Raw genomic sequence first — 27146 nt, 5'->3', positions numbered from 1 at the left:
TTATTAGAAACATAATTACTGCATTTATACCCACACTTATCCTGCTTTAAGGAGACATTTATAATTTTCACTTGATGTGTGTAGATACTGCAAACATATTATTGCAATTGGAAGGGGGTACATTAAACTGTTTACAGAAAATAAGTGCTTTATAACACAAGCTGTAGCTACAGTATATTCAATCTTATTATCCTGAAATATATCCTCATACTCTTTCTGAATTCTGAACTGATATTGTTGGCTTTGTTCAGCAATGCCTAATGTTTATGCTGCAAGCATTATGCAAATAAATAAGAATAATGAAACTGCATTATAACCTTAGCTACCCTTCATGGCATGGTAAAAAATGGAACAAGTCTTGTAGTTGGACACAGCTGGGGGTCTGAGTTTTATAAAGTGAGGTGACTTTGTCCTGCAGTGTATAACCCTCTTGTATCATGGCAGAAACACCTACACATGAAAAACAAGTATTTGCAATGCAGTACAATGGATCTGCACTGGGCAAGAGTCAGAGCTGTTGGCAACAGCACTGGGAATTACAGGCTGCTCCAAAGGCAACATTACTTGCTGTAGGCATCTCTGAATTTTATGCAGCTGTAAATACTGACAGATCACATATGTGCAGACAGGACTGGCTACATCTAACAGTAAATGATATGTCAATATGATAATCCTTCCACCTGCTGCTCTGGCTATTTGTTCATCTCCCCGGGTTTTACTTTAATGGTCCAAAATCCAGGCTGCTGAAATGGATGCTATAGGGAAAAATACCATCAGATTGTCAGAGAAATACGTCCTCCAAAGCCTTGCCTCCTAATGATGAATATGCCTCTCAGATTGCTCCTGTTACAGACTCAGGATGGGTGAGGTATAGTCCCGCATGCATGAAAGTTTATTCACAAAACCGTCCTTCTTGTGTGTCTAAAACAGTTTTGTCAAAAGTGGCTTCATAAAGCATAGGTATTTATTGCAGTGTGGGGTATAGCATAGCTGATAGTGACTGAAGAGGCAATCTTTAGTGGCACAGAAATGCAGATATCACAATCTTTGCATGTAAATGTACCTGTTGCAAATGATGAATTTATGAAATATATTGTGTTTTTAAGGCAAAAGGAAAGCTTCTCTGCTTTTATGAGATACACAGTATTCACTCAACACAACAATAGAGAGCTGATGAGGTGTTTCTGGAATAATTTATTCAGGAAAAAAACCCCAAAGCAACCACAATTTCCCAGAAATTGTATTTTCCCTGACACTCTATTTCACCATATTTTTTTGAAAAAGAAGTTTCAGTGTGTTTGGTTTCCTCTCTTGTTCCAGGGGAACATTTTGATATGAAGAGAAATGCCATCTGGTACTGGGATAATTATAATTTCTCATTAATACCAGCACATTTTAAAAATAACCTGCAAATATTGCCTCATTAGTATCCCTTGTGAGGCAAGTATTATTTTTAGAGCTTAAGAAACAAGAGTAAAGATATGATAAGTATCTAATACTGCAATGGGAATTAAATCTCAAAGGAAGAATTAGAGGTGCTTAGTTCTTTATTTAGTTAGTTAGTTATTTTAGCTCATGCTTTGCTACTTGCATAGCACCTGTCTCCGAACACAGGAATTAGATATCCATATACCTAAAAGGGAACTTTTCTTGGTAATGTAAAATTGTGTAATATTGAAAAGTTATTCCTGTCAACATCTTTTAAATGTCTTTTTTTCCTTGTCAGTTTAAGGTGAAAAAGCAGCATCTGTATCTCCAGGAGGATATAGCAGCAGGTCTAGTAATTGGTGTCACTCTTTCCACATCGGCAAGTCAATGTCCCATCTATTCAGCCCAAAAGAATCAGAGCATTAGCTAAGTTACTATGCAGTCTAAGCCCTGAGTCTGATAACAAAATGGCCAGTTACTGTTTTCTGTTTCTGATTTTATGATGCACACTTGATGAGTATCAAATGGAAAACATGAAATTACTCTGCTGCATCAAACACTGAGAAAGAGGCTGCATGTTTCTTTACAGTGATGACTATATTTAAAAATCATTAGGTCTTGTTGGCCAGCATTAAGGTGAATAAAATGGGTCAGGTATATTTTTATAAGTAACACTTCTGGGCAGGTAAAACTATAAACTTGGAAAAGGAATATTTTTGCAGGTAACATAGGTAATTATTTCCATGCTTTTTAATGCTTAGGCTTTTATTTTTATAAAGGGAACTATACTTTTTATATAGTTTTGTAGACAAATGAAATTGAACACTGGAACCTGTAAAATACATTCTATCATTTTTTATTTTATGTTAGACACAGCTGTAAAGGTTGAGGGCAGAGTTAAAATTAAATACTAATTATGGTACCAAATTATCTGAAAAATATTTTATAGACCTCTGCATAAAATTTATGCATGCTTGTACATGTTTAGCTTCAAAATAATTTGAAATTGGCAAAAGTGGCATTCGAAAATTAAGCTGTAATCTTTCTGATAGTTTAATCATTAACAGTAGCATAGATTTTTGCTTCTGAAAGTTAACTGACAGATTTTTAATGAGACTGAGACAGAAGATAATCCAAAGGGACATTGTCCCTGTGTCCTAATGACATCTGAAAAATATACCAGGAGGAAGAAACAGCTGCTCATGCCTCATGGTACAGAGCCAATCCCAGGTGCCTGCCAAGTGTTTTGTTGTCTGTGGGATGAAATAACTATATTAGGGTAGGTTATTTTTACTGTTACAAGAAACTTTCGTAGATGTAAGGACTTCTATTCTGTTTTTTATAGTAGTTTGCTTGTATATTGATTACAAAACATTTTTTTCTTAATGCTGTAGTTTTACAACATGCCCTAATTTATATAGTGGCCTCTAACAGGTGTCCCAGTAGACTTCACTCACAGCTGTTCTGCAAAACAAATGCATGGAATATAAATCTTACTTTCCTCACATGAGCATTAGCAAGCCAGGCTCTTAGTCCAATCTGTTCATCAGTACACTAGTTTCCTTGGAAAGTTCAGTATCTTAGCTAATGTTTATTAATTAAGCAATAAGATATGACAGACTGTGCAGCAACCCTAATTAGGGACACCTCTGGTGCCTGGCACACACATATGAAGTGCATTAATCAGCACCAACACAAATTGGAAGTGACTTACCAGAATAATAACATGGTTATTTACTTTAACATTAACATTTCTCAAAGTTAGTTATGTTTTTAAGCTTCTACATTACACTGTGTACAGTGTATGAGAGGCATTTTCAAACTCAGTTGCCTAGAGTTCAGTCTCCAAATCCCTGCTTATGAATATAAATAGAGGATGCTAAATTTGCAGAAGTGTTGAGTCTGTCCAGCTTGCACTGACCTGATAGGTACTTGTGAACAGTTGTAATCTCTGATAATCAGACTGGGTTTATTTAGGTGGCAGGTATCAGTTTAGCACTTCACATCAGCTTGGGCTCTGTGCTACCTGTACTGGCTGCTCGTTATTTGATAGCTGTGATTGAGGGGTCGAGAACAAGAAACCCTCAGCAGTCTTAGTTCAACACTACTATACATCTGCCTGAAGATGTGTTAACCTAGCAAACCTGCATCAGGTGGCCCTGAACTCACCTCTCCTAACATTGTCTTCCTTTGGGTAGGGGTGGGCATATCATTGGCTTCTATGTTATGCACGTAAGAAATAAACATTTAACTGGCAGCCACTGAAAACATCACTTGCCTATCCAGAGTCTAAAAGTGAATCAATTTCCAAAAGTTAATTAGAAAAACAAATTGTAAGACGGAATGTAAAAAAAATAGACACAGCTCTGTAGATGTTACATTTGCAAAATTTTCAGTACTTTACAAAATCCCACCCAATTTGATAAACATTTTTACGACTAACTAGAGAAAAGTTCTATGAGGATTAAAACACAGTTAAGTGTTGTAATGTTAACATTGCCAGGCATTTTTTTTTTTTTAGCAGAACCTCTGACTATACTTTTGTAAGACCTTACTAAGACTTGTTCACATACTGTGTCTTATGAATCTGCTTAGTGCATGCCCTTCTCTGTTACTTTCTCTGCCATAGGTATAGTATCACTGACCTTTGGGAAAATACTATTATTTCTGCAAAATAAGCTCATGTGAATTCAGGGCAATTTATTGTACTAACAGAAATGTTCCAATATCCAGCAAAGAAAGCTTTACAATATGTCTAAGGACCTGAAGTTTCCTCATGACATTTAGAGTCACTAAATGTAATTAGAAGGTCACAGGTGCTCACATTTAACATCTTGGCACTGAAAGTCTGTGGGTAGGTCTCTGGAGAAAAGGAGTCCATTGCTGTGCACTGCTGAACTGCAGGGAAGGCCCCTAGGAGTCAGCATTGATAACAAAAGCAGCATCCATAAGGCCCACACCATTATTCTGTATTAACAGATAAATGTTGCTACATGAATGTAGGAATAATTAAATGTTGCTGTCTTAATGTTTTAGCAGAATATTTAATATACTCTAAATGGAGGGGTTGCTTTATGAATTCTAACTGATGCCATGGACGTGAATAGATGGTCATAGGGTCTGATGGAATGGAAAAGGACAGGCTGAAGCCAGCCTCAAAGAAAGGGAGAGCAGCTGGAATGAAGGTCTGTGTTGTGCACTACTCTCACCTGGTGTCTTGGACTGTATCTGAGGGTCCTACCAGTCATTCAAGCCCTCTTCCTAGGAGGTGAATAGTGGGGCAACTGGTTCTCTCCACCAGTTCCCAGATAGTGGTAACAGAACTGGGAGAGTCAAGAGGTGGGCTGGTAAAAGAGACAGTGTGAAGAAAAGGATTAACGTTATAGAAAAAAAGATGATGGCAGTTGGGCTTCTCATGGAGACTTGACCTAACATCAGATGAAATTACAGCTGGCAAGATGACACAGCAAAAAACCATCTTCTTCCCCACCACCTCCTAGAGCTGCAGTCAATACCATCACCTGCAGTTAGATAAACAGACTGTAAAGATGAAGGGCAGAAGCAGAGTTACAGAGAGCTGACACTGCAGTTGGAAGCACTGGCACTGCACAGAAGCCAGGCACCATGGTGTGGCTGACTTTATTCAGAATTTTCTGTCTTCATGGGCTTCTTTAATTTCTAAAAAAAAAAAAACCCAACTATGAATGGGGTGCTGCAGAGGGAAGGGAGAAATGAAATGCTACTTATATGGCAAAGAAAACCAGATAAAATTCTACTGCACAATACACTCAGAGGATGTGCTAGTGGCAACTGACAGGAATGACAGCTGCATTTTGGACAGCGCAGTCCATCAACCCAGCAGTGATAAAGGGGGTGGAAGGGGAGTCTTGCTTGTAAAGGCACATGTAGACATTGTACTTACTATTCAGAAAGCATTGAGTGGACAATGAAACCCAAGAAATTCCATCAAAATGTGATAAAATGCTTTTCTATTATGCATGTGACTGAGCATTGGCACAGACTGCCCAGAGAGGTTGTAGAGTCTCCATCCTTGGAGATACTAAAAAACTGATCAGAGCCAGCCATGGGCAGACTGCTTTAGCCAACCTGGCTTGACCCAGCTCAGTGGGACTGGACTAGATGATATTGAAAGGTCCCTCCCACCTCAGCTGCTGTGTTATTCTGTGATAGCTAGCACCGTTTTCCCAGTTTCTTGTATTGTTCAGTATCCAGTTAAAAGAAAGCTCACAGTGAAACTAACCAATGCATCTATTAGTTTGGGAAGGCAGAAAATGTGAATTTTGATAAAAAGTACATTCCATGCAATGCAGGGTAATCAGGTTCTGCAACAGCATACTAACAATGGCTAGGCTGATATTGCCTATCATGAATGAGGAGCTCAAGAATAGCACCCTCTGCTATTGCAAGCAATGTCCCAAACTCTTTATCAATCAGCTCCTAAAACACCACACCCTTTTTTTTGGAAAACAATGGCAGTTTGCCTTAAGCTGGTGTTTGCAAGCTGTAGTAGTTTAGGACCTGGTAAGGGGTTCTCAGTTCAGGCAAGGTACTGAGGCTGCAATACTCATATTGTTAGTTGGAGTATGCTTGTTCATTCTCTCTTATGAACTTTGAACCCATTGGTCCACTTCAATCAAATTAATTTTGTGTAAGAATTAGCAGGTGGGAAGAGCCATAAAGTATTTGTAGGACATAGAGAGTTGAATATATGAGAAATCTATAGATAAATAATTTCACACTGTGCCCCAGGGAACAGAATAGCCTTAATTCAGTTGTCTAAGCTTAGCTATCTAATTTTAGATTCCTTATCCTTTTAGATTCCATTCTGGCATTCAATTATTCCTCCAGAAAGACTCAGGTTTCCTTCATGTCCTTTGTCAGCCTGTTTTGGTTATTCTAGAGCACCTCAAATGCTAACAGATTGCTAGTTGTGGGAAATAGAATTTAGCCTACTGGGCTTATCAGTTTATTTCACAGTACATCCATAATGTACTTATAGCTCAGACAATACCAAAAGAATGTCTTCACTGAAAAGAAAAGCACTGTCTCAGATCTGTAGTTATTTGGTCTCTTCAGATGGGCAATCAGCCACCACGGCCTGGTCAATCAACAGCCCTGCTAGTGTGTTTCTGGATGTTTTGGGGTGATATTTTTTTCTTTCACATTTTCTTTCAGAAACACTCTGAAATGATATTTTTTAAAAATTAAAATCTCTCTCAGATCCTTAACTCAAAATGGCTGATCATCCTTAACAAGCTTGAATACTTGAACAACTGAATATCTTAGCAACGATATAAAACTAGCCATCTGGGAAAAGTCAACTCTCCAGAACGAACGCAGAGGTGTTTTAGGCACATATATGAGAGGTTAAGATGGGTTGCCTAATATACTGCATTTTGATATAGATATTGATGGCTGGTGTGAAGACTGAGTATACCAGTTTGATCTCACATTGGCATACATCAAAGAAGAGAATTAGTGAAAATGTTAATCACGATGGAGAAAAAAATATTTCTTCCATGCTTCATTTCCTAGAACAAGACATCAATTTTATTATAAGCAAATGTGTTTGTTTTTTGGTGTTTTGGGTTGTTTGGGCTTTTGTTTGTTTGTTTGTGGTTGGTTGGGGTTTTTTGTTTGTTTGTTTGTTTGTTTTTCCAGTTGGGAAGGATTAAGCATAGCAGGGCAGGGAATGAAGAATAATTTTAAAGAAACATTTCAATAACTTGCAGATTAGTCCTAGGCAATACTTACATCCTGGTTGGACATCTCCCAGTATGGTCTCTCACCGTAGGACATCACCTCCCACATTACAATCCCATAGCTCCATGCATCACTTGCTGAAGAGAACTTCCGGTAAGCTATAGCTTCAGGTGCAGTCCACCTTATGGGAATTTTTCCGCCCTGGAAAAGATGTTGAAAACTGGTCAATATGACTAGAATACAGAATAATATATGTTTAAAAGAAAATTAAAAAATGGATCCAGGAGATGCTGAGATTCTACATTCTCTCCTCTGTCAATTTGCTGCAAGTGAACAGAAAGAAATATACATTTTTTAGAATTTGATAAAAATTTGTTTTCTTTGGTACTCTAATTCACAAAACCCAGCACTTTTAGAGAACAAAACTCAGTTCAAAGAAGAGAAGGCATTTTAGATAATTCATGTTTGTTCAGTCATATAATTAGTCAGAATATGTCTTTTCACTGAAAACATCCAAAGCCCAAAATTCTTAGTATATTGACAATTAAACTCTTTTTCCTTAAATGAAATAGAAACATCTATTGCAAAAAATGTTAAAGCATTTAATAAAATTATATAATCAGAAGGCAACTACAAGTTCTCTATTATTTTTTACTTTGATAATCTCCTTTCATTTGTGTTGTGCCCTTTACATATCCAGATAAATAGCAAACCAAGTGTGCTAGGTGTTTCCTTAGGATATTTCATATTTTTTTTTCTGTAGCTCTCAACTTAAAATCCAAGTGCTACCACAAAAACCAAAACCAAACAAAAACAAACAAACAAACAAAAAAAAAACACAACCAAAAAAATTAACAAAAAAAGGCCAAACCACAAACATGACTTGTTACAAGACCACAGAATGCAGCACTTTTCTCTGTCATTAGTAATCTAAACCATTGAATCTCTTCTATGCTAACATAAACAGTTCTGTAAGAAAACTACTTTTACATTTCAGAACAAAGTATTAATTCTCCAGATATATTTATCTTTTCAAAAGTATACATTTATTATCATTCTTCATTTCAGTCAATTTGTTAAGTAGAGAGAGAGCAGTATGCTTAAACTGCCAGTAGATGGTAGAAGGAGGCAGTCAGTAGAACTGAGCTCATTTAGCAATAATTGCTTTCAACAAGCAGGAAGATTTTGCTTAGCATTTTATTTCTGACAGAAGCAAAAGAAGAAATGAACTAGAACATCTGTTTTGCAACCAAAGAGAAGCCACACTTTAAGTATGTAAATCTCTGTTAATCTGCTTTGAATATATAAAAAGTTGTCTCTGAGTTGTTGAGGCCTGACTTCAACTGATTGAGAAGGTGATTCTTCTGCCAAATAAGGGTTCAAAAGCAAAGCTCTGTGTATCTGATGATGTGCCAGTAAGCTAACTTCTCATCACTGAGTCTCAGGTGCTGCTGAAAAATATATGGTTAACATTTATGTTGTATGATAATAGCCAAGATGTTGTTTGTATGATACAGTTTTTGCAGCTGCTTTTTAAAAGTGTTTTCTTGCTCAGTACTGGTTGAAATCAGTAGCAAACCACTTACTGATTTTAGCAACAGTAAGGGAAAAAGAATTATTTTTTATTTTTTACAAGAACCTCCCCTATCCCCTTTTCTTAATGCAATAATCTGGTGGTTAGATCACTACTCTAGCATGTCAGAGGTGCAAGGGAATTTATGCCCCATGTGCTGCTGTCTCTGAGCCTGCCCTAGCCAGCCCTGCATGGTGTGATGCTTTTGGTCCCCTTCTGGCACAATTGTTCCATTTGGGAAGTAATTACAAATACTTTTGGATATGAAAATGAAGAAATAAGGTGAAAAGGTAGATTTGTGATAAGATATTCTCCAAGGAAAGAACAGCATAGTTTCTAATTTCTTCCACAGGAAATAGTTAAACCTTCTAAGCAAATTAGATAATAGCAATCTGGTTGCAATAGTATTTTGGTGGGATACCTAAGTCCCAGTCAGTGAAAGATTTACATATTTGTTGCCCCAGACATACACTACATGCTGGGCTGTCAAACCAAAAGGACATGACCTCTGAGAAACAGACCCTTTTAGGTCTAAATGTAGTTCAGAATATCTCCTCACATTTTATTCTTTTTATTGGATCAGGCTCAGTCCTTTATTTTTGAACATTTAAATGCCAAATGTAATTCCATCCTTAGGTCCCTGGCTTCTGCAGATTTTTGGGGACAATCAATATTTTTTCTGGCCTAAATTTCAGGGTTGTGGTAGGCATTTAAATCCTTCTTTGGACCTAGATACATGCACTTAAAAATGTAAACAATAGTCATGCTGATCCATCTCATGAGAGACACTAATTTAACAACATAAATACCCTTCCTCATCAGCATTCTGTCAGTCCTGGCTGACAGCGGACATAAGAAGGTGACCATCAGGCAAAGGCATGGCAGCAAGCCAAGATGAATCCAGCACTCCAACACAAGAATTCACTGGCTGAACCTTGTCTTACTAAGCAATCCCCCTTGAGGCCTTTTACTTTATGTACTCTCCAAATACCTTTTGAAGTGCCATACCAGCATTCAAGGGAGGATGCAAAAGAAAAATTCCATATTTTCTTTCCTTGTCACAGATCTCAGAAGATGACAGGGGAAAAAAAAGTCTGAAAAAAGTCAGGAAAAAAAAAGTTTAGATGGTTGTGTTACTGTAAAACTTGTTTTATCAAGACAAGCTGATGAATTGACACATTTACTATAAGCCCATACATTTAATTTGAAGAGTTTTATTAATTATTTATTTTTTAAAAAAAATTTAATGAAAAGTCTTAAATACTTTTAGGAAAAAGACAAAGCTGTACATGCAAAGAAAAGGTAGTTGGATATTTATAAATTTTACTTTTAATGTTTATAACATAATATACATAACAAAACAGGAAAAAAATTTAAAATTAATTTTAGTAATCAATTTTATTTATTTTATTAAAACAATTTTATTAATTTTAAAATTAATTTTATAAACCTGATTGGGTGTTCCCAAAGTATACTCCAAGAAGAGGTCACATCTTTAACAGAATTTGCAGTTAGATTTGTGACTCTTGGCTAAATATAAATGGGTTTTAAAGAATCTGATCAGGCCTTACCTCTAGTTTCAGGATACAGCTTTACTGACTGATCCCTTTTGGACTGAAAAGTGGCTCATTAAGTGTGAAAATGAGAAGGGAGAGCAGACTCTTAACAGAATTCAAGGTAGTTCACGTTCAAGGGCATAAGATGTATTCAGTATTGTAATTTCTGCTAGCTCTAATGACAAAGTGAAGCAAAAGCTCTAATATTTTTACAGTAGATTCATCTTCTGTATGAAGATATTATGTTCATAGAAATGTAAATTTTAATACCGAATTATGTTTGCAGAGTATCTTTTTATGCAGAAAAGTTGGTTTATTTATTTGAAAGCCATTCAAAAGGTGAGGAAGGTACCTTAAGAGATGTAGATAACTGAACAGTAGTAACAGCTGCTCATGCATAATAAAAACCACATTACGTTTAGAACAGCTGAAAGTACATTTCTTCTTTCTGATTAGAGTAATAAATAGTTACTGATATTGGACATAACTTTTTACATTTGGATCTAACTGGGGGAATAATAAGTGCCATACTATTTACACAATGCTTCACCTTCAAATTAACACAATGTGTAAGCTGTATACATTTTACCACTGTAGCAATTAAGTCTGTCACAGCTCCCTGTATCAGAAAGCCCTTATGCAAGCTCATTTTTGCTTTTAGGTTATTCTCTCTTTATGGGGGGCCAGGGGAAAGGGGCAGAAAGGGTGTTGCAAACTAAGTTATATTTCTGCCTCATCTCATACATTAATGATGATAGCAGTAAGAAGCTAGTTTTATTTTCATAGTAAAAAAACACTATGAATGCTATTCAAATAATTAGAATTCAGCCTTTTTCCTTATGCTTTTTCCTTATCTTCTGATTTTTTCCTTGGCTGTAATTGAATAAGCAATTTTACTGCTTGCCAAGAGTGCCCTTGCAATCAGAATATTAGGCTTATATTCCTTAGCTTGTAGAACTGTTTAGAGACCAGCCCTTGAAATGAAATTTACCCCTCACCCACACACTCCCATGCACAGGCCTGCTTTCCTTACAGAGTTGGCAACAGTACAGTTTGCCACATATTTAAAGACAGAATTGGAGCTACATATTGCAGAATGCCTCATTCTTTACCTCAAGTCATGCAAGAGAGATAGAGACAGTCTTCTCAAAATGCCATCTCTTTTTCAAGTTTGGAACAAAAAAATCTGCTTATGATCTTTTATGTGAAAAGACCCTGGTGAAGTGACAGACACTGACATTTCCTGTTGTCAACGGGCCACAAAATCTTTTCCTTACTCTGCATTTTTGCCATCTACCATTCCTTTTTAAAATTTATTTTGCATGTTGCAACATATTTTTCAAAAAACAAGAGGCATTACAGTTTCTTTAATTAGATATTGAAACACATTTTAAAATTCCAGCAGAACAATGTAATGCAGCTATGGCACACTATTCTACCAAGGTGAAGTTCATGATATATAAGTAACCTCAAAGTGCTTAGTGTGCAATATGACAGAGAGGGCACAGAAGCAAAGAAGGATGCCCAGAACTTTTGGCATGCCCTGGTAGCTAATTACAGTGAGGACTGACACCACTGAGAACCTTAGATATAAAACTAAAGGTAAGATTTATGAGCTCTTACTGGGTGTGCAGAGATAGCAGTACACGTAAGTGGCCAGAAACAAACTCACGATGTCATCAGACTCACAATGTCCCAAAACTAGCAGTGATGTAAAACAATGCCTGTTTCTGTTGAAAAGCCTGTTCAGTCTTTTCCTTGAATGACTCTGAAAAGGGGCTGTCATAGAGGTGGCTGCAGTTTTACTAAATGGTGAGGTGAAAACCCATCAGTTGCAGATGTACAGACATCTAGAACTGTCTATTTCTAGGACATTTCTAGGTATTGAACTTTGTGTACTATTGTGCACTGATTCCTATGTATCTGTCAGTCAACAGTCCTTTTTGTTTGATGCTACTGAATCATGTCCTATGACATAAGCGTAGTATATATCTTTTTTTTTTCCATTCCAAATGATAGAAATGAAGGAAACAACAACAACAAAAAACCCACAACAAAACAAAACAACTTTGCAGTGAAGAGTGACAAAAATAATGAGAGATAATAGCTTTAAATATTGGACATAATTCATCATTCCATACAAAAGTCTTATGCCACTTTACTGGAGTGATGCTTTTATTTGAGCATATGAATATTTTTTTTTTATGTGCGGTTATAAACATTCAGAATTTAGCATCCTCAAATAATAATTTAGAACTATTCCATATTATCAACAGTCTCCTATACTGTCTATTGAAATACCAGAGAAACTACACGGTAAGATTACAAAACTGCTCTAAAAAGGCATTTCAGAATTTGCTCTCATTATGCCAAATTCCAATCAGGTCTACCAGTCTCTCAGTTGCCTCAGAAATAAAATGAACCCCCTTAATTTAAAAAAAGAATCGATTTGCTTTTAATCTCTGGGAAAAATACTCATTTTTCTTTCAAATATCCCGATTAACAATGCTGAAGTGAAACATGGAACTTGATTTTTTTCCCCTTAATTTGGCTATCCAGTCTTTTAGAACAAGTTATTTGTGATTGAATACAGTACACATCTATTTGTGTCTTCTAAAAGGGGAAAAGCTGCTGACTGTTGGAAAGAATCAGCATTTAAGATAATTGGCAGAACTAAACCAGCCAAGATGAAGTACTTGTCCTCAGATAATCAGAAACATTTCATATTAACTAGCATTAGGGGCATAGCAGGATGCTTCTCCAAAATACTCCACCCAAACTGCCATTTGGTCAGTTTAAAGGTCATCAGTAAGATGAATTGAGCAGTGGTATATGCACACACAAAACCTCCAGAAAGACAGATATAACCTACTCCATTGTCTTCTAGTTAAAAATTTAAAGAATTAAAATATTATATTATTTTCTAAAAATAGCAGAATTATGAAATCAGGAATGCTCTCTAAGACATCTGGGATTCTCATAAGTAGTAAGAGCATTTTCTTTGAATCAAAACACTTCAATGAGTGGTACCTTACCTGTTCGGAGGCACTGATCTTCACTTGTATTGAAAGATAGCAAGTCTGATAAAAATGCATAACTTTGACCCACAAAATCCATGTAAATGAAGTGGTAGTGAATATTTCTGACAACATTTTTCCTGCATTCATGTTTTGTTGACAGTGCAATTTAAAGAACTTTATAAAATGACAGAGATACATCAAACTACTGAATACAAGTGGTTGATAACATTATCTCGTTTGTGTAACTAAATGGACTACAGACATCTTTTCTTGTTAGCCATGATGTCCTAATCTACAAGGTGTTCATTGAAAGGCCCAAAGTTTTTACCCTTTTACTTTTAGATTTATTTTTTAAATGAACAAAGTAGTTCATTCCAGAGATCAAGCAAAAGGGGTCTATGCTTGAAGATGGGCAGAGATCTCATTCTTCCAGAGCTGAAAGTTCAGTATGCCTTTTTCAAGAAAGGAACAGGAGAAAAAGTATAGAGGAAGAAGACTGAGAAGAGACAAAAAAAGATTCGACTTTGAGAAGTTTGCATATCAGTGTAGACAGCTAAAGCTGTCAGAGCAGCAAGAGCAGGGACGCTCCCTAAGAGCTGAGTCAGAAGCAACCATCACTCAGTCTTCTGCCCTTGTGGACAGAGCATACCCCACAGTGCCTGGGCCAACGAGCAGGACAGGATGGTGATGCAAAGGGTGCTATCAACAGTCCTGTGAAGGCAACATAGCAAGCTAGGATGAATCCAGCAAATCCAAATATCTTCAGTCCAGCGGGGCTGGCCAGCTTAGATGTCACTAGAGCAGGGATTGATGACCCCAAGCTAAACTGAAATAGAGGCAGAGACAGGGGAAAGTCTCAGGGGTAGCCAGTAAGGACTGATGGTATACTCAGTGCCCTGGTAAGAACTGTACAATTGTACAGACAGATAAATAAAATTATTTTGCAGAATCTTTTTGAAACTGGTCTCAAGGGTAATAGTGAGACTGGTGGGGCCAAGGAGTCTCATAACATTTTAGAGGGTGAGACTTTGCATTTCCCTAGAATAAAGAATGGACTGGTGAATTTTGCAGTACTGGGTGCTTGGCCCTCAATAATTGAGAAATCCCCTGCTTTTCTGAAATTAAATATCAGAACCATACATCTCTACCAAATTCAGTTTAGAAACTATGGCACTATTTGACAGTAATGTGATTTTTCTCAAACCTAATATTTCTGACAAACATCTATCTCTTTTCAAGAGCATTTTCAAGATAATTTTAAGCTATCTACCAGCTGTGCCAGCACAGCTGAAATTATATCTGTAACCAATTTATTGAAAATTAGTCCTACAGAACCCTTAATAAGTCTGCCCATCCAGAGCCTCTCCACTTTTCCTTACACAAGCAATCCTACTGAAGTCAATGAAGGATTTGTTCTGAGATGCTTATTTGAAGAATGCCTTACATTGCACAGCTCTGTAACGAAGGAATTTGATACAAGGTCCATTCTTACATCTGAAACTGGTTTACTGAATACAAATATTTCTCTAAAAGAAGGAATTTAAATTGAAAAAAAAAGTAAAAGTTACTAGGCATTATGCTTTTTAAAAAGAATGAGTGAAGGCTTGCCCCTGACTTGCCCAGGGCTTCATGAAGTGTTATTATATTTCAAAAGTAAACTGTTACAATGCTCTGCTTGAACACTTTGTGTCATTAACTATTATTAATAATTTCACAGCAAGTAAATTCCACACATGTATCTAGTAGACATGCACAACGAACAGTTCTCATTTTTCAGCAATCAAAAGGCTGCCATAATGTCTAGATCATTCATTCTCTCCTGCCTAGACCCTGAAGCCCTGCCTCAACTCCTTCCACACCATACAATTTCAGGTGGCCAATAAAAAACAGAAGCATATAGAAACTTGAAAATTGAGAACAAAGTGAAAATGGGGGGCATATAAGGAAAATGCCTGAGCAGCAAGAAACCTGGTTAGAAAAGCTAAAGCTCAGTTAGAATTCAATCTAGCCAGGGAGATCAAGGGGAACAGTAAAAATTTCTATAGGTATATTAATGGCAAAAAGAAGTCTAGGAAAGGTGTGGGCCCTCTCAGAAAGGAGACAGCTGAATTGGTGACAAGTGACATGGAGAAGGCTGAGGTTCTTGATGACTTCTTTGCCTCAGTCTTCACTGGCAAGGGCACCACCCACGCTCCTGAAATCACAGAATATAATGGCAGGGGCTGGAAGAAGGAACTCCCATTGTAAGTGAAGATCAGGTTTGTGAACATTTGAAGAACCTGAAAGTGTTCAAGTCCATGGGACCCAATGAGATACACCCATGGGTACTGAGGGAACTGGCAGCTGAGGTTGCTAAACCACTCTCTATTACACTCCAAAAGCTGTGGCAGTCCGGCTGTGGTGAAGGCACCATATGCCCAGAATTATGCCCCCAAATACCAGCAAACTTGTCCCAACATGTTTTGGCAAGTCCCCCCTTTCCACCCTCCTTTCAGGAGAGGGGGACAAAGGCCCAGGTGCCAACCTGTCTCTTAAGGGGTAAACAACTGCATGCATCCATTGCATGGCATGCTTGTGCTCTTTCCATCTTAAGGCATGATTCTAGCTTCACCCTTTCCATAGGCTGAAGCAGATTGTTGACAAATGTGCCCATTGGCCAGATCCAGCCTCGAGAAATCTGTAAGTACTATTCCACTTGTTTATCAATTTGCTCTCTCCTTTTGCTTTCTCTCGCTGTGCTTGAAGCTACATAAGCTCGCAGCCTCTAAGTCTTCTCACTCCCACATGCAAGCATACTAGAGGCCTCTGCCACACGGAAAGAAGCCAGCTCCCTGAGCTACTCGAGGAACCAGCATAGGGGATCCCTTTGCTGATGCTATGAAAGCCAGCGTCGTAAGCCCAGTCGAGAGGACTGGAACCCTGAGGGTAATCTTTGGCCCAGAAGGGGAGGGACTAGCCCAAGCCTGGCAGTCCAGCCATAAGCTGCTAACCAAGCAGCAATGCATCCATCTTGACTGACCCCCACCATTTGTGGGAGATAAGAGGAGCCACCCACTGTCGCCGCTCCACAGCCCTGTGCCATCAGGATGAAGTAACCTGGGATTTCCAGAGAGAGAGAGAGAGAGAGACACCCTCTCCTTTGAGTTCAAGCCAGGGACTGCATTGTCACCTTAACGGGAAGCAGTCACTGAGATCGGCATAGTCAGGTCATTTCGAGCTGAGGGGAAGCGCCACTTCACCACACCCCTTCCCCGAAGCTGAGGCCGTACCTGCCTACCGGGAACCGTCACCTTGATTGCGAGGGCCAGCCCTGAAGGACCTGGCCCTGCTGTGCAGGACCACTGCCCCAGACTGGCCCTGCTGGGGCCTGACCTCATTTACCTGGACCTGAACAAAGCCTTTGACACTGTCCTGCACGACATCCTGTTCTCCAAACTGATAAAGTATGGGTTTGATGGATGGACCATTCAGTGGATAAAAAACTGGCTTGACAGCCGCACCCAAAGAGTCCATGTCCAAGTTGAGGCCAGTGACAAGTGGAGTCCCTCAAGGATCAGTACTGAGACCAGTCTTGTTCAACATCTTTGTTGGTGACATGGACAGTGGCATTGAATGCACCCTCAGCAAGTTTGCTGACGACACCAAGCTGTGTGGTACAGCAGACATGCTGGAGGGAAGGGATGGCATCCAGAGGGACCTTGACAGGCTGGGAAGGTGGGCCCAAGCCAACCTCATGAAGTTCAACAAGATCAAATTCAAGGTCCTGCATCGGGGTCGGGGCAATCCCAAGCACCGCTATAGTCTGGGCAGTGCCTGGCTTGAGAGCAGCCCTGAAGAAAAGGACTTGGGGGTGCTGGTGGATGAGAATCCAACGTGAGTCACCAGTGTGCATTTGCAGCCCAGAAAGCCAATCATATCCTGGGCTGCATCATGAGAAGCATAGCCATCAGGTCGAGGGAGATGATTCTCTCCCTCTACTCAGCTCTGGTGAGACCCCACCTGGAGTACTGCGTCCAGTTCTGGAGCCCCTATTACAAGCAGGATATGGATGTGCTGGAACATGTCCAGAGAAGGGCCATGAGGATGACTGGAGGGCTGGAGCACCTCTCCTGTGGAGACAGGCTGAGAAAATTGAGGCTGTTCAGTCTGGAGAAGAGAAGGCTCCAAGGTGATCTTATTGTGGCCTTCCAGTATCTGAAGGGGGCCTACAAGAAAGCTGGTGAGGGACTTTTTAGGGTGTCAGGTAGTGATAGGACTAGGGGGAATGAAGCAAAAATAGAAATGGGTAGATTCAGATTGGATGTTAGGAAGAAGGTGAGACACTGGAACAGATTGCCCAGGGAGGTGGTAGAAGCCCCATCCCTGGAGGATTTTTAAGGCCAGGCTGGATGTGGGTCTGAGCAATCTGATCTAGTGTGAAGTGTCCCTGCCCATGGCAGGGGAGTTGGAACTAAATGATCCTTGAGATCACTTCCAACTCTAACAATTCTATGATTCTAAATGCAAAATTAAGACCATGTTGGTTATGGTACTGTCTCAAATAGAAGTGGCTTCCAGGTCACAAGCCCTGGTCCCCATGGGGAATTTCAACCACCCTGACATCTGCTGGAGGGACAACACAGCAAGGCACCAGCAATCCAGGATGTTCCTGGATTGCATAGATGACAACTTCCTCCTCCAGATGGTAGAGGAACCAACAAGAAAAGGTGCTATGCTGGACCTTGTTCTCACCAACAGGGAAGGGCTGGTAACCAATGTGAGGCTCAGAGACAGCCTTGGCTGCAGTGACCATGAAGCAGTTGAATTTAAGATCCTCAGGGCAAGCAGGAGGACGTATTCTAAGCTTACAACCCTAGACTTTAGGCGTGCAGACTTTGATCGCTTCAGGGATCTGCTAGCCAAAGTGTCGTGGAACAAAGCCCTAGAGGGAAGAGGGGTCCAGGACAGCTGGTCAGTATTCAAGGACCACTTCCTCTGTGTCCAGGAGCAATGTATACCAACAAAGAGAAAAGCAGGGCAGAATGCTAGGAGGCCTGCCTGGATGAGCAAGGAGCTGCTGGAAACACTATCACTTAAAAGGAAGCTCGACAAGGAGTGGAGGAAAGGACAGCTAGAATGGGGGGTATATAAGGAAGCTGCCCCAGCAGCAAGAGACCTGGTTAGGAAAGCGAAAGCACAGTTTGAATTGAATCTAGCCAGGGAGGTTAAAGGCAACACTAAGAATTTCTACAGGTATATTAATGGTAAAAAGAAGACTAGGGAAGGTGTGGGCCCCCTCAGAAAGGGAACAGGTGAAATGATCACAAGTGACCTGGAGAAGGCTGAGGTTCTCAATGACTTCTTTACCTCAGTCTTCACTGCAAGGGCCTCCAGCCACACTCCTGGAGTCAATGGCAAGAACCAGAAGGAAGAACTGCCCTTCATAAGTGAAGATCAGGTTCGTGATCACCTGAAGAACCTGAAAGTGTTCAAGTCCATGGGACCTGATGGGATACACCCAGGGGTACTGAGAGAACTGGCAGATGAGGTTGCTAAACCCCTCTCTATTATATTCCAAAAGTCCTGGCAGTCTGGGGAAGTCCCCACTGACTGGAAAAGGGGAAACATTACTCCCATTTTCAAAAAGGGTAAGAAGGAAGAACCAGGGAGCTACAGGCCAGTCAGTCTCATCTCTGTGCCTGGTAAGATCATTGAGCAGATTCTCCTGGAGGCACTACTGAGACAGAAGAATAGTGAAGAGGTGATTTGGTACAAGCAGCATGGCTTCACCAAGGGCAAATCCTGCCTGACAAACCTGGTGGCCTTCTATGACAAGGTCACAACATTAATAGATGAGGGGAGAGCAACTGCTGTCATTTACCTGGACCTGAGCAAAGCCTTCTACACTGTCCCGCACCGCATCCTGGTCTCCAAACTGGTGGCACATGGGTTTGATGGGTGGACCACAAGATGGATAAAGAACTGGCTTGATGGCTGCACCCAAAGAGTGGCTGTCAATGGCTCCATGTCCCAGTGGAGGCCAGTGACAAGCGGAGTCCCTCAGGGCTCAGTCCTGGGACCAGTCTTGTTCAACATCTTTGTCAGTGACATGGACAGTGGCATTGAGTGCATCCTCAGCAGACACCAAGCTGTGTGGTGCAGCAGACACGCTGGAGGGAAGGGATGCCATCCAGAGGGACCTTGACAGGCTGGAGAGGTGAGCACAAGCCAACCTCATGCGGTACAACAAGACCAAGTACAGGGTCCTGCATCTGGGTCGAGGCAATCCCAAGCACAAATCCAGGCTGGGCAGTGACTGGCTAGAAAGCAGCCCTGAGGAGAGGGACTTGGGGGTGCTGGTGGATGAGAAGCTCAACATGAGCTGTCAATGTGCACTTGCAGCCCAGAAAGCCAACCAGATCCTGGGCTGCATCAAGAGAAGTGTGGCCAGCAGGTCAAGGGAGGTGATTCTCCCCCTCTACTCAGCTCTGGTGAGACCCCACCTGGAGTACTGCGTCCAGTTCTGGAGCCCCTATTACAAGAGGGATATGGACATGCTGGAACATGTCCAGAGAAGGGCCACCAGGATGATCAGAGGGCTGGAGCACCTCTCCTATGAGGACAGACTGAAAGAGTTGGGGCTGTTCAGTCTGGAGAAGAGAAGGCTCCAAGGTGACCTTATTGTGGCTTTCCAGTATCTGAAGGGGGCCTGCCCGAAAGCTGGGGAGGGACTTCTTAGGATATCAGGTAGTGATAGGACTAAGGGGAATGGAATAAAGCTGGAAGTGGGGAGATTCAGGCTGGACGTGAGGAAGAAGTTCTTCCCCATGAGTATGGTGAGACCCTGGAATGGGTTGTCCAGGGAGGTGGTTGAGGCCCCATCCCTGGAGGTGTTTAAGGCCAGGCTGGATGAGGCTCTGGCCAGCCTGATCTAGTGTGAGGTGTCCCTGCCCATGGCAGGGGGGTTGGAACTAGATGATCCTTGTAGTCCCTTCCAACCCTGACTGATTCTGTGATTCTATTCTAAATATATATTTTAATATCCATTCTTTGGTATGCTGTGCTAGAGAGACTGTAGGAACAGAGATACTGAGTTCATAATCAGATTGCTCTGAGATACACTAGATTTTATTTATCCAAGGCTTTTCTAAATCCTAGAAATTAGTCTGAAACATCACAAAAATTAGGCTTTTCTTTTGAGAGTTACAGTGTCACACACCAGATACACAATTATGATGATCATAATTATTATGAGGCTGAGTGTGGCAGTTTAGGCTGGGTGCCCCCTGCCACTGGTACATGAGATACACCTCTGGTGTCCCAGGTGCCCACCCAGTAGGGATGGACACAGGAAACGGCGTATTTCTACCCATAAATCCTGCCCCTATAAATCCATCTGCAAAGTCATTCTCTTCCTCTTTCTTCCCTCTCTGCCCCCGTGGGAGATGCTCTCTCTTACCAGGTAACGGTGGGGAAGTATCTCGAGGCCTCTTAGGCCTGTCTAGGCCTAATGCCAGGAGGAGAATGGAGGGGGGGTGCAGTCTCAGTCCTGGCCATCCTGAGACTTGCTGAGCAGTGGGAGGGGGGAAGAAAGAGCCCTGGGGGTTCTAGGTATACCCTCAGGTGGGAGAAGGGAAGGATTGGGAAGCCTCTGGGAATTATGTAAGGGACTCTGTATGCTTTGGGATATTCTGGATGCATTCCTGTGCAACCTGAGCTATATTCTATGGTCATGTTCTGGCAGGAGGGTTGGACTTGATGATCTTGGGAAATCCCTTCCAACCCCTAATATCCTGTGATCCTGTGACCTGTAAAAGTTCTGCCCTGACATACTGGGGTCCTGGCTAATGGGTGAGTGCTCAGAGGTCTCCTGCTTGGTCCATGGAGGGATGACACTATCTTGTAAAGATTTCGGTCTTCTGTCTTTCATCAGCAAATAATTAATTTCACTTACAAAGAAAAGGGAATCAAATTACTTTGTCCTCAGGAGGGACAAAGGTGAGGCATGCCGAGGCCAGGGTGGGCAGTGAGGCTCAGCAAAGAGGATGGTAACAGCCAGTTCTCCTGCACTAGACCAAAACACTCCGAATGCCACTGTGCTGCTTTTCCAAAGAAATAAAGAGTAGGAGCTGCAACTGCACCGCTAGTATCTCTGTCTGTCTGCCACCCCCTGGGCAAGGAGCTTTGAACCTTTGGCATTTTCAAGAAGCATGGATGACAGGAAGGTAGAGACAAGAAAGACAAAAATATAAAAATGCTTAAACATAGTGTCTACTGTCCCTTTAGGCACTGTCACTTGCTCACTAACTGTCATTTTAGGAAAACACAGGCCTCCCACTCTCTTGTGCCTGCCAGTCCTCTGCAAAGATCTCTGGTTCCCTGTAGTATCTCAGAGGGCATTTAACCTCTACATATAGGCAGCCGATCCCTTCCTGATATCCCTGTACTAGTTAGAAGCTTGAAGGCAGTGGCTCAGTGGCTGATCAGGCTGTACCTTGTCAGGAACAAGTGTTATTTCATAATAAGAATTATTAAATATTAACAATACTATTAATTATTATTTATTAATGTTAAAAGTTAATATCTTTTAAACAGTATATATGTGCAGATTCTAGGGCATGATTGTAGGTATAATTCCATAAACTGGTATAGTTTAGCATTTTTGAACCAAATTAGAAAAATACAAACCAGTTACTCAGTAAGAGAACTAGGGCACTGTCTGTCACTTGGCCACTAGGGGACAAGTCAGAAAGACACCTGGCAGCTAAATACAGTGGTGAGGAGAGGTGTCAGGGCACATACAACTAAAGGAACCTTTCAAAGAGACTTAAACCATTTTTTTCTGAAGAATTGTAACTCTTGGCATAACTGGGGGTTGCAGCTTTTATATTCACAGGTTACAACACCATGTGGGCTAAAGCACAGGGAATTTAAACAGAACCCAAACTGGTGTTAAACGTGAACACTGGAAAGATAGTTTCACTTGCTAAGCTGGCTGCCAAGCTGGTTACTAAGATGGTCACATTGGAAGCTCGGGGTCTTGGCAGGGCTGTGGCTGGCTCTAGGGGTGGTCCCTTCTGGATGCGGTGGAGGCAGGCTTCTCCTATGGCTGCGGGGGTGCAGTGTGGGCTGGTTTACCTGGAACAGACTCCTGGGCAATTCTCTTGGTGCTGGTGGCACTATGGAGTCTGCAGGACACTGTGGGAGGTGCAGTGCAACTTCGCCCCTGGCTCAGCTTGGAATGAGTGAGAGTTGACGATTCCCCTTGGCGGCTGCTTTTCCTGTTTCTTCTCAGGGCTGGGGCAGCTGGGTCGCCCTGGCACTAGGGTGTGTGGACTAATGAGCGGCTCCTTCTCCCATGACTTAGTGGCTGACACAGGAGTGGCTGGGTGAGGATCTGGCTTTTTGAGCGACGCACAAAAGGTGGCTTTGGCTCGCAGGTCTGCAGCTTTATGCTTGCAGAAGGCATGCTTAGAACTGCCGAAAGGAATTTGGCCAAGTTCTCCCCAGGGTTTGGCTTCCTGATCTCTGTCCCTTCAGGGCACAGTCAGGCAGCTTCTTCCTACCAGCAGGACTGCAGATACAATGCTAAGCTGGCTGTAGTTTCAGTGAAGCTTATGCAAAGGACTCTTTGCTGGCTCCTGGGTAAACTGAGGCATGACGGCTCTTCCTGGGAATAGTGAAGGCACCATATGTCCAGAATTATGCCCCCAAATACCAGCAAACTTGTCCCAACATGTTTTGGTAAGTCCCCCCTTTCCACCCTCCTTTCAGGAGAGGAGGACAAAGGCCCAGGCACCAACCTGTCTCTTAAGGGGTAAACAACTACATGCACCCATCACATGGCATGCTTATGCTCTTTCCATCTAAGGGCATAATTCTAGCTTCACCCTTTCCATAGGTGGAAGCAGGTTGTTGACAAGTGTGCCCATTGGCCAGATCCAGCATCAAGGAATCTATAAGCATTCTCCATTTGTTTACCAACTTGCTCTCTCCTTTTGCTTTCTCTTGCTACATAAGCTCATGCTGTGTAAACTGTAAGTCTTCTCACTCCCACATGCAAGCGTACTGGAAGCCTCTGCAACACGGAAAGAAGCCAGCTACCCAAGCTGCTTGAGGAACCAGCATAGGATGATCCCTTTGCTGAGCTACAGGAAGCCAGTGTCGTAAGCCCAGTCAAGAACACGGAAAGAAGCCAGCTACCCGAGCTGCTTGAGGAACCAGCATAGGATGATCCCTTTGCTGAGCTACAGGAAGCCAGTGTCGTAAGCCCAGTCAAGAGGACTGAGGAAGCCCCGAGGGTAATCTTTAGCCCAGACGGGGAGGGACTAGCCCAAGCCTGGCAGTCCAGAACTGCTGCAAGCCATAAGCAGCCAATCAAGCAGAAACACATCTTGCGTGACCCCCGCCGTTTGCGGGACATAAGAGGAGCCACCCACTGTCGCCGTTCCACAGCCCTGTGTCATCAGGGTAAAGCAGCTCGGGATTTCCTGAGAGAGAAAGAGAGAGAGAAAGACATCCTCTCCTTTGAGATCAAGCCAAAGATTGCTGCATTGTCACCTTCATGGGAAGCAGTTGCTGAGAGATTCGGCATTGTCAGCTCACTTCGAGCCGAGAGGGAAGCGCCGCATCACTGCACACCCCTTCCCAACCCCGCCCACCGGGAGCCATCATCTCGACTGCGAGGGCCGATCCCGAAGAGACTCAGCCCCTTCACGCAAGACCACTCCCCTGGACTGGCCCTGCCGAGCTGACCCTCTGTTCAGGGAGCTGCTCCAACCCTGTTCAAGGGAAGCCGCCAGTTGGCAGAAAGCCTCACCCCTCCATGGCTGCAGGAGGAGAAGGAAAGCCTCGCCCCACCTGTGGAGGCGGGAAGAGAAAGAAGGGCACCGCCCGGATGGACCAGCCCCAGGCAGACAGGCAGACCGTAAGCTGACAGCTGCAAGCAGCCAGCGTAACCCAGCAACTTGCCTCGCTACAAAGAAAGAAACCCAGAATGTATCTTTTCATGTGTGCAACATTCAGTAACATTCTATTCAAAGCACCCTCGCGTAGTTGCATGATATTTCCAGATTGACTTGCCTCATGATAACATTATAAATATCTCTACATAGTTGCAAGCCACCAAACATCTTGTTGAGTCCCCATCTAGTGGACAAGTGGTGGAACTGCACCTTTCGCTCCCTTAATTAGGAATGATTCTGTAAATATTATAATTGGATCGAATTGTATATACTAAACCAGTTATGGACTATATTTTTACAACCGTGCATTTGAATCAATATATATAACGTGATTAATCAATTATTCATAATTTTAATAATCAGTAAACAATAATTTTCATAATTAATATTACATAATTCATAATTATTTATAACCATCCTCCTCCATCTCTCCTAATTCACCACACTGGGTAGCAAGGCTACTCTCTGGACTGCAGACAAAGGTAGAACATGTGCAGAAAGGCAGAGCGCATGCAAGAGAGCCAAGAGCAAGAGCAGAGCAGAAGAGCAGCAGGGCAAAAGAGTGCGTTGTTTACTATTTTGGGTAATATTTATAATTTGCTTGAGGCTTGGATTTAGCCAATAGTCAAACTTGGACAACACACCATTAGCCAATGGCAGAGCATATAGCCAGAATATGCCCATACTTGGAAGAAGCACAAGCATGAAGCACAAGCATAAAGCACAAGCATAGTACAAGCATCCCATAAGGTGGTATGTGCTCTTGTTTACCCTAACAAGGCAGGTTGTGTTGTTTACCGAGACTTCTTGATGCCTGGCCCTTTGTTTTCTCAGCTCTGGGCTGAGTACCCACTCCAGAAGGGAGGGGGAAGTGAGGTTTGAGCAAAACGTGTAGGGACATGGTTTGGGAATATTTCGGGCATAATTCTGGGTATATGCACCCTTTACTACAACAAGACACTGCTGCTTGCCCAGCTGACAATCAAGGCAAACATGTGGGCTACTAGGGAGATAAGCATAGAGATGTGGAAGGGGTTCATGAGTAATTAGATGTTGTATAAGACCACAGAGACATGGGAGGGATCTAAGCTTTACTAGGAAAGTAAAACTTGTGGAGCACATCAACAGGCTGGAGGCGAAAATGCCATGGGGAGAATCTGAAAAGATGAGAAGTTATGCTATTGAAGCTGAAGAAGACAGTCTGTTAAGGACTTCCAGGACTTCTGTAAGTGGGACTCTGAGAGTCTGTAATTCTGGGGATTCTACAACACAGCAATAAAGGACTTCTGGGGAGAACTTCTGAGGTTCTCTGCTCTCTGCATTTCTGGAACCTCGTTGCTATGCGGCAACAGGGTTTGTGCCTTCATTCATCACCCAGTGGCCACCGAGCTGGGGATGAGAAAACAATATCATACCATAACTGAACAAATACAGATCAGGCACATCACAAAAAAAATTACAAAGAAATGAACACGTGAGGAAGTTCTCAGTGAACATTAAGGACTGCTTCACAAACTTTGTTTGCTTTTCTATTTGATTTAGTGACATACTGCTGTTTTCCATAGATTACTGCAGTGTGGTATCATGCAAAGTGTTGAATAACATCCATTTGATGATGAATAGTCTGCCACAGAAGTATGGTCAAGCCTTCCTGTAGATATCCATGTTCAGCTAAAACTCTGTCAGCTGTCTGAATAAAGTTAGTTTCTATTTTGCTGTCATCAGTTTAACAGGACAAAGCTTTGACTGATTCTTATCATGGCAGCTCCATTCTTACAAATGTGAATGCCTATTTAATATAGAGTGTTTATATATGCTAATGTAATGTTGGTTTACAAACACTGAGAATCTACTTCTGACCTTAACTATAGTGACATTTCTTAGTATTGCAGTTCCTAGACTCTTGTACTTCTTTTCTGTATCTTGATGTATTTTAATTTAGGCTGTTCATGAATTGTGGCACTGGGTACATTTTGTCCTGTGAGTCAGTTGATTTTACTCCTCATACCTACTCCTTGAATTTACTTTTTTATGCCCAGATGGTATAAAGGTTCGAGTAATACCTTTGTATTGGTTTAAGCTGGATAGTACATCCTACACTATTCTGAGCAATGCTTGCAGCATGACATAAGTGGGGGTTGCTGTGATTTGTGAAACTCATGGTGTGTTATATAGTTTGTAAAGTTCCTTGTTCTGGTGTTGGGTCCTTGGTGCTTTTTTCAGTTTTGATTTGGCCTCCTCCAGTATCAGTGGGGAAGAGAGAGGAGGGAGGGGGGAAAGGCAGCAAAACTCAGACTATATTAACCCATTACAACCTTACTAGATGATATTTTTCTGATGATCATTATCATACTAAATCATCATCTGACTGATCATAATATAATGGGAATACCATATTAATATAATTTATCATCCTTGTATTTTGCTCAGGGAATATTTTACTTTATCATATAATATATTGGTTGTCACTTTTATGATATATTACATCAAGACATCATCAGAAGGAAACATTTTGATGAAGTAGTACTTAACAGTAGAATATTATATAGGAGTAAACAGCCCTAAGGGGTACTTTGTTTAACGGAATAGTGTAATACAAAGGTAAGAAGATAAATGGCATAATGAGAGATGTGATTATTCTCTGACATCAGAGAATGTCAGAGCCTCTAAACAGTGATGACTTTTGCATTACATTTATGAATTCACCAAAAAGCTTCATCAAAGGAGCTGAAATTTACTTTGACCTTTTAGAGTGTCTCTACAGACAAAAAAAAAAAAAAAGGCAGTATGCTTATTTCACATCTACCTAATTCTGAATCATGAAACATGGTGAGATTTTGCTCTTGTTTTTGGTGGGTTTTTTTGGTTTTGTGAGTTTTTTTTGTTTGTTTTTAATCTAGAA

At 41.4% G+C, this 27146-nt stretch overlaps 1 protein-coding gene across 2 annotated transcripts in view; it reads right to left on the bottom strand.

Annotated features, from left to right (window-relative positions):
* LOC128974830 (ephrin type-A receptor 6) overlaps positions 1-27146 on the bottom strand; it is a 604268-nt gene that overhangs the window by 17252 nt on the left and 559870 nt on the right. For both annotated transcript variants that reach the window (XM_054391568.1, XM_054391575.1), the window contains one exon: positions 7204-7353. In XM_054391568.1, coding sequence (XP_054247543.1) covers positions 7204-7353 — 150 coding nt within the window. The remainder of the gene's footprint in view (positions 1-7203; positions 7354-27146) is intronic.

This window comes from Indicator indicator, chromosome 1 (assembly GCF_027791375.1).
Source record: "Indicator indicator isolate 239-I01 chromosome 1, UM_Iind_1.1, whole genome shotgun sequence".
Classification (NCBI taxonomy): domain Eukaryota; kingdom Metazoa; phylum Chordata; class Aves; order Piciformes; family Indicatoridae; genus Indicator; species Indicator indicator.
Note: the sequence above shows the minus strand (reverse complement) of the source record. Positions and strands in the feature narration are given on the sequence as shown.